Genomic DNA, 13130 nt, shown 5'->3' with positions numbered 1-13130 from the left:
ATGCCGCGGAGCGGCTGGGCCCGTGAGCCATGGCCGCTGAGCCTGTGCGCCCGGAGCCTGTGCTCCGCAACAGGAGAGGCCACGACAGTGAGAGGCCTGTGTACCGCAAAAAAAAAAAAAAAAAAAAAAAAAAGTATTTAACAGAGATAAAGTGTCACAGCAAAACCAGGAAAGTAGGAAAAAGCCCACCGCAGTGAGGAGAGTGATCATTAATAAGCAAAGGTTAATCTGACAAACTATGTGCAGTGCCTGTCACCTGACAGGTGTGCAATATCTTCAGCATCCTTCCCCGACTTGCACCGTGTCAAGCAGGCCAAAAGAAAACTGTTGGCAAAATTAAACCAGAGAGCTGGCACCTCTTCATTCTACACGTAACAAACTAAGAAATGAGGAATTTAGCAATTTTTCCAAACAAGAAAGCTAGAAGGATTAGAGGAAGGACAACAGAAAATTCTACCAGTCATGTTCACGTATTTTTCCTATCATGCCCGGTAGAAAGTGCTCTGACGGCAGACTGATTCTCACTCGTCTTTGTATCTACAGCAAAAGTATATACACAATGTCTTGCCAACAGCAGGCTTTCCATAAACATCCACTGATGAAGGAAACAAATTCCTGTTCCAGTGAAGCTTCCTAATGGAGACGTGAATTGTATTAAATCTCCATTAAGTGTGCTCAGAATGGAGTTCAGTTTAGGTTGTACTTCATATTAGAGGCTTGCAAAACACACCAGCAATAAGTGTTTTATGTCACGTGCTATTTTAATCAAAACAGCTTCTTATGTGTTAAATTTGACAACTCTCACAAGCTAATCCCAAGATGAGCAACTCAGTAAATCAAACCACTCTGGTGGCAAAGCAAGTCTTTATTAACCGGATCTGTTAGCAGAGAGCTGCAGGACTGCAGAGCAAATGCTCATCACCTCATTCCCCACTGGGGGCCAGGCAGACAGTATGGTGCTGAATGCAAACAAAGGATGTGAAAAACTAGTTTTGGGATTTTCAATTGGAGGCTTTGAAAAAGTCAAGATGCAATTAAACAAGGGTAACCCCTTATTAAGTACAAACCACAAAATGTGAATATTCACATACATGCATATACATATTCTTCCCCTCCTTCCAACAGTGCTATTGTAAACATGTAACTTTTGAATCCTTCTTGCCATAAGCCACTAAATTTTGATTTAAAAACAAAAACAGAGCTTCACTTATCCTCTCAGACATGCTAAGAATATCCTGATCACTGGAAAACAGTTCTGTGTGATCCCCATCTTTTTTCTCTTTCCCACGTTACAGGATCCAAAACTCACTTAAACCAAATCAATGTATTGACTTCCTCTCTTCACATTAACGCTTCCTGAATGATTATAATGAACCTGCTCCTCTTCCCCTTGAAAACATGGGCCTCCTTTACATTAATATTACATTAATAACCTCTCCATGAACCAGTAAAAGCATAAAAACAAGATGTGATCAACAGGGTTTTACCTGACTCACCCATTATCCTGCTGAGCGCAGCATTTCTTGTGGGTGATTCATCAAGCCCCTCAAGCCCGCTGTAGAGGGAGTGGGAAATCCTTCGTTCTCTATCATCCAATACCGTTTCAATGGGCAGCTCAGGTCCAGAGGGGCTCCCAGGTGACTTCAGCTGCAGAGAGCGGGGTGGGGGGTGAGGTAAAGTCAGAACTGGAGGCCCATGAGCAGCATGGGGGAATTAGACCAACTTGCCCAGGGTCTGCATCGAACTGGGTACCAAATGAGCTAGAACTTTTCACCCTGTACCAAAATAGTTTGTGATGACAGCTTTGCCTAATGACCAACTTTCTGTGCCACTTTACACTGTGCCTCCCATGAAGGTGTCAGATTTCAACCACTGGAAGAAAAATATGTATATTAAAGGCTTTTTTTCCAAACTCACCTTGTTGCTTATTTTTTTTCAGCTTGACAGCAGTATCTGTTGAAGTCAATTTGAGTTATGGTTTAATTCAGAATTCTTTATGTGATGTTGCCCTGCGCTAGACATGCTTTATCATGATCAGAATGGAAGCTGGGATTTAAGTCTACTTTTTACACTTAGAGTGCATAAACACACCTGACAGCACACCTTGGTGTGTGTGGGGTGAGAATGACCACCCGCTCTCTAAGACCTAAAGACCACTTGTCAGTTCGGGTGTCTTCAACAATACACGGAGCCTCAGTTTCTTCTGCTGAAATTAGAAACAATCATCCTAGTCTCTCACTGTGATCTTAAGTATGAGATAGTAACTGAGAGAAAATAACCTACACAGGATATTGACAAAACAGAAGTAAAAACCGAGTATTCTAATAAGGCAGGCAAAGGTAGCTATTTTGCAAATACATAGGATCTGCTAGATAAGCAAAGAATATAGGTGGATTCCTATCACCAAGAATTAAAATAGTATGTGGCGTTCTTTAAGACAGCTGTGCTTTATAAAGTCATATACTTCATAAACATAATATGAGTGAGAACTCCATGCTAGTAAAGCCATGAAACAAGGAGGAACAAAGCACACAAATCCTCCCAGTGTGGGCTCTGAGGTTAACCCCACCAACTAAAATCTTATGATGCTTTGGAGCTGGCCGGCAGCCAGAGACAGGGAGGGCTGGGGGTTGGGGTGGAGGGGCCCGTGTGGAGGCAGGGGGCAGAGCCTACCAAAGTAGAGAGAGGGCTGCACATTCCACACACAGGAAACCACAGCTGTGGCTCCTTCACCTGAACAAATTATGATTTCTGTTAGAAGCTATCATCTGTTTAATATAAATGAGATACTTAATGAAGTTCCGAATGGTAGACTTATCTCGCCCAGTTTGATAAGCACCGGGGAGATTTAATGCATTGAAGGGTCAACACAATTACAATTGGAGGCACGTCAAACTGCAGGAGAATAATAAACTTGCAGTGCTAGTGAATTAGACTCAATAAGGTTTAAATTGTGAAATGAGGATTTGTTTTATTAGTTTTTTTTTTTTTAATTGCAGATTACAACTGACAGCTTTACTGAAAAGTAAATTAAGTATTCCAGGTCTTAGATGTAAAAAAATACAAGAACATTTTCTGAAAGAACATTATTCCTAAATTCCAAGGTACTTTGGAGAAGTAAAAACAAACACAACAAATACCCAATACCTTTAAAAACAGGCATGTGTGAATTTTTTTAATGAGCACATACATTAGAGACCTGCTATACAAGTCTCGACACACAAGACCTGCATCCTACACAGTAATTTATTTAATCATAAGACAGACAACACATCCTCGAGTTTGCTTAACAAATAATACATTTAATTGAAGCATATAACTGCAGTTTTCTAGATGATAAAATCTTTATAAAGCACCTTTATGAGAAATCCCTAAATACCCCAAGAGGCTATTTTAGAATTTTATAAAGTCAAATAAAAATTCCATTTAAAAAATAGCACATGCAGGCTTTCCAGAGAAAAACAATAAGATGCCTGTTCATTAGGAACCTTGTACTTGAACACTTTCATGGGAAAGCTTCTGTACCTCCCCACCTCCCTAACCATGTCTAATTTGCACCTCAAAAGACAGATTTAAATGAAGACATCAATGGCCAAATACATAAATATTTAACAGAAGACACAATGCTTTTAATTTCTTAAAAAAAAAACTGATTGGGGTACAGAGTTTTGTTTTAAATCTTTTGATGATTTTTTTTGTTGCAAGCAATTGAGTTTAAGAAAGAGGAATGCATCGCCATCATTGGAGTGGGAGCTTAGCCACTCCAAGGAGGGCAGTCCTGGAAGACTGGCCTGGCCTTCCTGCACTATGGGCTGCTCCCAGGCCCTTCTGATCTCCATATATAAAAACCTTATCAAATTAAGCTTAATTCGAAGAAGACACCAAAATAAAAGAACTGCAATTTTCACTTTGTCGTTTTAACTGCAAAAAATGTTCTTCCATCCAAAGGAACTCAGTCCCAAGTGGGACAGTTGTGTGGGACGCCCTCAACTCCATCCCTAGGAAAATAGGAAAGCCTTTCCACCCATTAAAGAAAACTAGGTTGCAGCAAGATAACTCATACTGGGGATCAGCATAAAGTGATACAGTCTCCTCCCAAAGTAATGTGGAAATATATGTCACAGGCCAAAGAATATCCTATATTCTGTGACCAGGCCATTTATTTCACTTTGTGGTCACTATCCTCACAAAATAGTAAGTTAAGTGAATCATAAAGATTCATGCTGATCAATATTTATCAGAACTTCATTTACAAAGACATAAAAATTGGGAATTACCCCATATCTAAAAACAATGTAATGTAGTACGCTCTTAGAAAGATATTCAAATGATCATATATTGCTTTTTTCTTTTTTTTGCGGTACGCGGGCCTCGCACCGCCGCGGCCTCTTCCGTTGCGGAGCACAGGCTCCGGACGCGCAGGCCCAGGGGCCATGGCTCATGGGCCCAGCCGCTCCGCGGCACGCAGGATCCTCCGGGACCAGGGCACGAACCCGCGTCCCCTGCGTCAGCAGGCGGACTCTCAACCACTGCGCCACCAGGGAAGCCCCCATATATTGCTTTTATAATCAGAAAGTAATAAGTGCTATTCAATAACAAAGAACTGGATATTGTCCAATGAATATGCTTCATATTATACAATTGGCCTATTCTTCCTAGGAAAAGGTAAAATATTGGTTTCTTTTAAAAAACTAATACAATATCTGTGGGGCTTAATAAAATCTCAAGTTGTTATAAGTGTGCAATAGTGGGTCAACTCATGTCTTTCACATAAAGAAAATGTATCCCACCATCTCAACTAGAAACGGTGAAAAGCTGGAATAGATATGGCCCTAATCCCCTCCAGCAAACCTAAAACTGGGTCTCAGTTAGTAATTGGCACGATCTTATTATCCGATATTTCAGTCTTTATAAGCTTATTCTATTCTATCCCCAATTCCTGGCACAGAGGAGGCACTGGGTGAATAATTGGATGAATAAATTCATTTCTGAGTGAATGACTCAGAGTTTCCTTAAATCGGTTTAGAGATCTTATACGTATAGGCCATGTGGAAGCGGGCCTTCAAAGCTAAGGGCACAGCACAAGGCTGAAAGTAAAAGAAAGTTGATCGAGATTACAATCACACATTGCAGAAAGGACTAACATCCAAAGGACAAGTTAACATAGGACAATGAATAGTAAGACAGGGTCTAGCTTTCTTTGGAGAAGAGTGGCCGGAGTTACAGGGTTCAGTTCCAGCTTCTGCTTTCATGCAGAACCACAGCTAATGTCTTTCACGTTCCCATGAGGCTGACAGCACGGACCAGAGGGTGAAGTAAGCCTGGATGTGGCAGGCCCAGAATGCGATGGCCTGCCTGACGCTGGGACTCATGGGTTTACTGTCCACTTCTTCCCAACACAGCCAGAGTATCAACTGCCTGAACCCCACCCTCACAGGCAATCAGACCCTCTCATGTGCATAAGAGGGCTGGACACCTTGCTTCTAAATTACTCTGCCATTGGGCTTCCCTGGTGGCGCAGTGGTTGAGAGTCCGCCTGCCCATGCAGGGGATACGGGTTCGTGCCCCGGTCCCAGAAGATCCCACGTGCCGCAGAGCAGCTGGGCCCGTGAGCCATGGCCGCTGAGCCTGCGCATCCGGAGCCTGTGCTCCGCAACGGGAGAGGCCACAACAGTGAGAGGCCTGCGTACCGCAAAAGAAAAAAAAGAAAAGAAAATAAATTACTCTGCCACTACCTTGGCCTTGCAGCCATTAAGCACCTCATTTGACCTCTCTGTATTTATTTCTTCATATATAAAATAAAGAGAAGCATAAACGATACCTTAGGCCCCTTCCTATTCTAATGTAGCTTTCTAAGAGAATTAAACATAGAGAGAGAATTCATTTTAAAGTAGTCCTTGGTCAGTTCAGTGAGTTTTGCCAAACTGATAAACCCATGTAACGTACACCCCTCTCTGGATAAAGGGCATTGCCATCAACTCATTAAATTCCTTCCTAAATTGTAAAGGAATTTAATCCCAACCCGCCCAAAAGCAACCAATGATATTTTCATCCTAGAATAGTTTTTCCAGTTCTAGATTTTCATATAAATTAAATAATGTTAATAATAATATAACATTAATAATAAATAATATAAAAATTAATAATCCCAATTGGTAAATAGTTTGTCCATTGCTATAAAAATTCCTGTTGGGATGATTAATGAGAGTTTATTAAATCAATAGGCCAATTTGAGAGAACTGATACTTCAGTGATACTGAGTCTGCTAATCATATATCACGCCACTAATTTAGGTCTATTTTAATTTTTCAGTGACGTTTTATAGAATTACGAGTACAGAGATTACCTGTGTTGTTAAATTTATCCCTAAGTATTTTATGATTTTTGATATTACGGTACATGATATTGATTTTTATTTTACTGTCAAACTGTCTATTCCTAGTGCATACAAATAAAATGGATTTTGTACATTGGCCTACTGTCCTATGATCTTGCTAAATTCACTTACTTGTTCTAAAGTAATTGCCTTGTAGATTCCTTAGGATTTTTTACAAAGAAATCATGTTATCTGGAAATAAAAAGTTTTATTTCTTCAATTCCTCAGCATGGGGGCTAAGACAAAACTTACCTGGTCTTATTCTCTACTGGTACCAAGGCAGGCTTTAAATGAAATCATGTCTAACAAAGATATAATGCAGTGACTGCAAACCAGGTTAAATTGCAGTAATTCCTACAAATACTAATTTCCTTGGAACATTTAGAATTATCATAATTCTCCTACACAGGTGATTTTCAAAACCCATTTCCCAAAGTTCTCCTTCCAAGTCCTCAACAAATTTGTCCTTTGCAATGATACCAATGTTTCTGCCTCTTGATTTATGTATTCTTTCCAATGGAAAAGATGCCAAAAAAGTTCATCCATCCTTCAGGAGCACAAAACAAAGGAAAGGCATTTCTTTTCTCTCTCTTTTTTAAAGAAACAATTACTGCTTACAGAATGTTTTTAAATACTTAAGTAAGAGCATTACAGCTAAGGAAAGTGAAGGAAATCCAGAATCACTGCTAAAATATTAATTCTGTTACCTTGCCTTGTTAGAGCTTCAGTGCCTAACACTAACTAAGTTAATCTTTTTCTTCTAAAAAGGCTCGAATCTCTGAGATTATTTCCCTCATCATTCAGTCCATGTTTAGGTGTCAGCCTTGGGTTGGACCCCAGTGATGGAGAGATGAACAAGCTCCCAGCCATCTCAGAATTTGCAGTTCCCACCAAAGAAAACCAGAGAGGAACCATGATGGTGTGACAGCTGCTGCCTGAAGGTGAGTACCCAGGGCTAAGGAAAGGCTTTGGAGAGAGGATACTAAAACCTAAAGGCTGACTTTGCTAGAACAAGGAGCAGAACTGACTCACGTGGAAAATCCAGAGGTGAAAGGCAGCATCAGACATCTGAGAAATTTCAGGTCGTGTAAGGGACAGGCTGGTGGACACAGGGGCTGGTTTGTGCACGTCCTAGTGGCCACGTGATGGAGACTGGCACCCATCCTGGAAAGGAAGGAAAGCTCCCGAAGAGATTTCAGCTGGGAGTGACACGATCAGTTCGTTTTGTGGGAAGATGTGCCTTACTGCCGTGTAGACAAAACGGGATGAGAGAGAAATCCTTCAGGGAGCTGCAGCAGAGAGCCTGGTGAGAGGATGGGGTAAGGGCAGGGGGATGGAGAGGAGTGAGGGAGGAGAGAAAGATTCCAGAGGAGGAGGCAACAGAGACAGGAAAGGCATATGAGAGGTCAGAGCCACCCCAGATTTCCAGCTTCTACAAGTAAAGAAACAGTGGAGCTATCTCGGGGGGAAGGAGGACAAGGTAGATGAAGAACTGAGGGAGGAATGGGTTTTGGTGGAAAAAGCAGAGGTGCCTGAGAGACATACCAGTGGACATCTCCATGGATGGCTGGACAGAGGGATCTGGAACTAGAGTAGAGTCCTGAGCTGAAAACAGGACCATGGGATTCATCATAAGGAAAGTGTTACCTGAAGACCAAGGAATGAAGGTCTCCCAGGGAGCATGTGCAGAAGAAGACACAGCCCAGAAAACGCCTTGAGGAATACTAACCAAAAAAGCAACAGGCAGAAGAAAGGAACCTTAAAGGAGACAGAGGGCCAGAGTGAAGCAGGAGAAAAATGGAGAGAGCTGGCAGGAAAGGATTCAAGAACGAGAGTGTTCACAGACTCCTGAGAAGTCAAGTGGAAGGGATTGAGAAGCATCTTCTAGAAAATGTCTCAAATGTGCTGTATGGGGACAAAGACCAGGGAAGTGCAAGGGAAGATGATACTTCGTGCCGAGAGTTGCCAATTTTGAAGAAAACATACTAAGATAACAGACAGCACTTCCCACATAAAGAAGAGGGCAAGGGAAGATGTGACAAAGCACAAAAGATGTTCTTCTGCGAATTTTCATCTTCTCTAGCTTGAAAATAAGTATGCAAACCCTTGATTTAAAGATGAGTTAGTAAAATATAGTTCTGTGATATTGTCAAAGGCCGGACCACACGGCTAACAGACGGACCCAGGACAAGAGAACTCAGCATGTTATTCTGGCTTGAGGTTCATCCGTGACAAGACACCCTATGCTTATATCAATATTTACGGTAACATAATTTACATGTACCCTCCCAGTAATTCAGGGAGATGTTTCTCCAAAGGTAATATATAAATACAACAGCAGCAAAGTCATGTCTTAAGACTTATGGGAAGCTGAAATGAGCTCTTCTGTCTTCACGGAATTCTTTAGTTAAACCCTGTCAGTACAAAAGGCTTTTCGCTGGTATTACAAGAGAGCACAGCACTCGTGATAAGATTTTTTTTGACATAATTGCTTTATGAGCTTACTCTATCCTAAGAAATAGTAATAACCAGCAATGTATGAAAATGATACCATAAAGAATATTGAATATTAAAGTCTATTACTGCCTATTGCCTCTGTTCCCTTACTTAAATCATTTTCATTCACATAAATTCATATGCAGAAGTGAATGAGACAGAGATATTGCAGTGGGATTCCAATTCCATGTGTTTTATAGGGCAACAGGGGATCAAATCAGTGCTTTTATCAAAACAGTTTCAGGTTGGTACAGGTTTGTTTGGGGAACAAGAGGGAACCCCCTGAGCCAGACAAAAACACGTCTGGATTCAGGATGCTGCCCTGCAGTCCGTTTCTTACACTTTAAGTCCCCCTATAACATTTCAATGTTTCTCTCTAAAGGAAAACTTTGAGAAATTTTAGTTTGTTTTTAAAGAGACTAAGAATATGATCTATTGTCCAGGAGAACGCCCAGAGAGGGAACTCCATCTGTCTTTATTCACCACCAGATCCCCAGGATCTAACCTATTTTCTGAATGTAGTAGATGCTTAATGAACATCTGTCACAGAATACAGTCTTAGGGTATATGAAATTATTCCATTTTTGAAAAAGACCCAATAAAGAACAATGTGTCTTGTGAACTTACTGTGGAGAATTTTTCACATAGCTCTTTGGAGGACTTACATTAAAAACATCAGTTGGGCTTCCCTGGTGGCGCAGTGGTTGAGAATCCACCTGCCAATACAGGGGACACGGGTTCGAGCCCTGGTCTGGGGAGATCCCACATGCCAGGGAGAAACTAAGCCCGTGCGCCACAAATACTGAGCCTGCGCATCTGGAGCCTGTGCTCTGCAACGGGAGAGGCCGTGACAGTGAGAGGCCCGCGCACTGCGATGAAGAGTGGCCCCCACTCGCCGCAAATAGAGAAAGCCCTCGCACAGAAACGAAGACCCAACACAGCCAAATAAATAAATAAATAAATAAATAAATAAAATTTATAAAAAAACAAAAAACATCAGTTAATGATTTGGAAACCAATAAAAATTATCATTCAAGAAAGCCAATCCAGGGGCTTCCCTGGTGGCTCAGTGGTTGAGAGTCCGCCTGCCGATGCAGGGGACACGGGTTCGTGCCCCGGTCCGGGAAGATCCCACATGCCGCGGAGCAGCTGGGCCCGTGAGCCATGGCCGCTGAGGCTGTGCGTCCGGAGCCTGTGCTCCGCAACGGGAGAGGCCACAACGGTGAGAGGCCCGTGTACCACAAAAAAAAAAAAAAAAAAAAAAAAAAAGAAAGCCAATCCAGTAGCCTACCCTGAGGGATTAGCATTTATATTTATAATAAGAAAGTAAATGTTTTACTTCCCACAGTTTTCCACTCTGCGGTTTTTAAGGTGACACTGTTCTCTTGTTGTTGTGGAAACTAATTTGTTAAATAGCATTAAGCCACTCTCCATTTGGAAAATAAAAACAAGTGTAAAAATAAGTCTACGGTCAGTAAACTTTCAAAAATTGGTCACCTCTCCACTGACTACCCACTGAGCTCAAGGCAAAATCCTATTGTATTAAAGGATCAGATGAGCCATCATCGACGGCTTGCTTTATATATTAAACACAGATTTTAAAATTAAGAAAAACACCTAAGCAGTTTAGATATACTTTCCAGTTTGTACCATTTGCTTATCATTTTCTCTCAGGTGATTTGAAAATGTGAGGAGTTGAGCATCAATAAAAACAAAAACGACAAACGTTATACTTTCAGCAAGCAGGTCCCACCTGTTTCCTAGAGGTGGCACACACTTTATAAAAATTCTTTGAAAAAACTTTTTTTCAGGTTCTAATATTAATTAACAAATCTGTATATAATTACCTTTAAATTCTCAAAGGCCCCGCTATGCAAGTCTACTTGGTATGTTTTTACTATTTGGGAAGACAGATGCTCACACCCTTTGGGAGAGGAAACCTTCCCACCCATTGCCTGATTACAGACGGCAGCACATGTGCAGAACCCACTGTGGCTTTATGCAGGAGATACCACTGAAAAGGCAGCCCCTCCGGAGGAAAATACTCAGCCCTACAGTGAAGGAGAAAGGGGGCCAGGGGGTAGGAAGCGGGGCTTACACTTCTGACAATGTCACAGGAGAAACAGACTCTCCCCTGTGAGGGGCTTTACAAGAGGCACCCATTTTAGATAAGCAAGGGAACAAGCAATCACTTCAATGTTTCTCCCTCCTGGTTCAACAATGCTGAACAGAAGAGGAAGTGCGGGCTCTGAGCAGGAAGGCGTGGCCCTGTTTCTTGAACCCAGCTAAAGGTGCCTTCGAGATCCCAGGGTTATCTGTTGAGGTGGCAATAGAAATATTACTGCACACTTAGGGATATTCTGATCACAGAATTAAGAAAACAAATCACAATCCACTGACAGTACAATAAACTCTAGCCAGCAAAGATAATTGAGAGTCTTTCAAGGTAAAGCCCCTGGACCTGCCATTCTTGGCCCAATGTTAGGGAAGAACTCGGTCCTACGACCATTTCAGATGTCTTTTGTCTTTCTCATTCTTTACCTCGGTGCCTTTGGCTATTCTCCTCGCCACAATGAGCTGGATCATTCCTCGCTTGTTCCCTTCGGTGGACATGGACCTCCGGAGGGTTTCCATGGCATCCTGGTTTGTCTTGCCCAACAGGGATTCTCCATTCACTGCTATCAGTTGATCGTTCACTTGAAGCCTCCCATCCTGGGAAGGAGGCAGGTTAAAAATAAGTGCCATTAAATAGTCTGTGATAAAAGAAGCTGCTTTCCCTTTCGTTAAATAAATAAATAAATAAATAAAAAGCAAAAAGAAAAAGGGCTTTAATACTAATGGATTATGCCCAATTGAACACCAGCATAATAATGTGTAAGCGGCCCTTGCAGCCTGTGTCTACTTCAATCATTTATACATTTGTAAATCAAGTTATTATCATAATCTGTTTACCAAAATAGCATACTAATTCATAGGACACAAAGTGATTACTTTCCTGCTTCCAGAGACACCCAGAGAGGTTATTTACACCCAGAGAGGTTACTTACAACATGCAAAAGCTCCTGGCTATTAGACAATTGCAGAGAAGTGCCCCCTTCACAGACAGCCAGGAAATTTTCTCTAGACTGGGAAACAGGAGAAGTGACCCATGGGAGGGGATGAGAGGGGAGGGGAAGAGAGTAACCTTTCCAGTAGGTTAGCTCTGTGCCAGAACCTGAGCTAAGTCTTTGCAGAGATAACCTCCATTTCACTGTAATGACCATGGGCTGTGAATTCTGGGAGACCAAAAACGGGGAGTCGAAGATATGAATTCCTCTCAGTGAGAGATCACCGAGATCGCACTAGCTGTTTGATCATGGATGGGGCATCAGGAGGAAAACAGAAAACGTTTAAGTGTTACAGGGTATCAGAATACACTACCCCAAAACACGCCACTTTGGCATGGGGATTATTTTAGCAGAAGGCAACTGAGAAATGGCAGACACAGGAAGGGGGCTCTGACCTCCCTGCTTCTGGCTGAATGTGGGCATAAAGTTCTCCTTGTGAAGGTGCCCCCTCTCTTCTCCAAAACCTGGAAGGGGAGAATGACCCTCACCACCAGAGACAGAGGTGCACTGAGATGAGCCTACAAAATAAGCCTTTTCTACCATCGGTTTCCTTCATACATTTACCATCCCACTATTTACCACACCTGGAAGTCCGAACCCTCTTTCATTGTCTAATCCCTACTCCACAATTTATCAGCATTTGCTAAAATGGTATATAAGCTTCCAAGTCTAACTGCTTCTTTAGGTTTTCACTTTTCCTGTGGAGCCCCCATCAATCAAATTTGTAAACATTTTCTCCTGTTAACCTGTCTTTTATCAGTTTAATTCACAGGCCACAGAAACAGAATCTAAGAGGGTAGAGGAAAGAATTCGCCCCTACTGCTTCCATGTTTCCAAAATAAGAATAGGGCTGTAATTAAACATTTTTGTGAATGAGCATAAGCTTGATAATGTTGACGTTTGCTTACTTTAGATGCTGCTCCTCCATTAATAATGGACTTGACGAAGATTCCTAAATCTGCGTGGTTCTCCTTTGACCGGTTACCTTTGACACTGACGCCAAGACCAGCAGATCCTGAATCATTCAGCGGAACTTCAAACGTCAGAAATTCCCTGGTGCCATCAGGTGTGAGAACAGTATCCTCATCTTCTGCTTTCTAACAGGAAACAAAATCGCGCATTAAATTCCAACATTTCCTTCTGTTATTTTT

General features: G+C 41.9%; 1 protein-coding gene across 14 annotated transcripts in view; it reads right to left on the bottom strand.

Annotated features, from left to right (window-relative positions):
* PARD3 (par-3 family cell polarity regulator) overlaps positions 1-13130 on the bottom strand; it is a 634482-nt gene that overhangs the window by 244422 nt on the left and 376930 nt on the right. For 7 of the 14 annotated variants that reach the window (XM_060097665.1, XM_060097670.1, XM_060097666.1 and 4 more), the window contains 3 exons: positions 12888-13076; positions 11414-11584; positions 1488-1647 (listed from right to left, as the gene is read on the bottom strand). In XM_060097665.1, coding sequence (XP_059953648.1) covers positions 1488-1647; positions 11414-11584; positions 12888-13076 — 520 coding nt within the window. The remainder of the gene's footprint in view (positions 1-1487; positions 1648-11413; positions 11585-12887; positions 13077-13130) is intronic. The other 7 variants (XM_060097667.1, XM_060097672.1, XM_060097668.1 and 4 more) reach the window with 1 other exon arrangement.

Source organism: Mesoplodon densirostris, chromosome 4, assembly GCF_025265405.1.
Source record: "Mesoplodon densirostris isolate mMesDen1 chromosome 4, mMesDen1 primary haplotype, whole genome shotgun sequence".
NCBI classification, from domain to species: Eukaryota; Metazoa; Chordata; class Mammalia; order Artiodactyla; family Ziphiidae; genus Mesoplodon; species Mesoplodon densirostris.
Note: the sequence above shows the minus strand (reverse complement) of the source record. Positions and strands in the feature narration are given on the sequence as shown.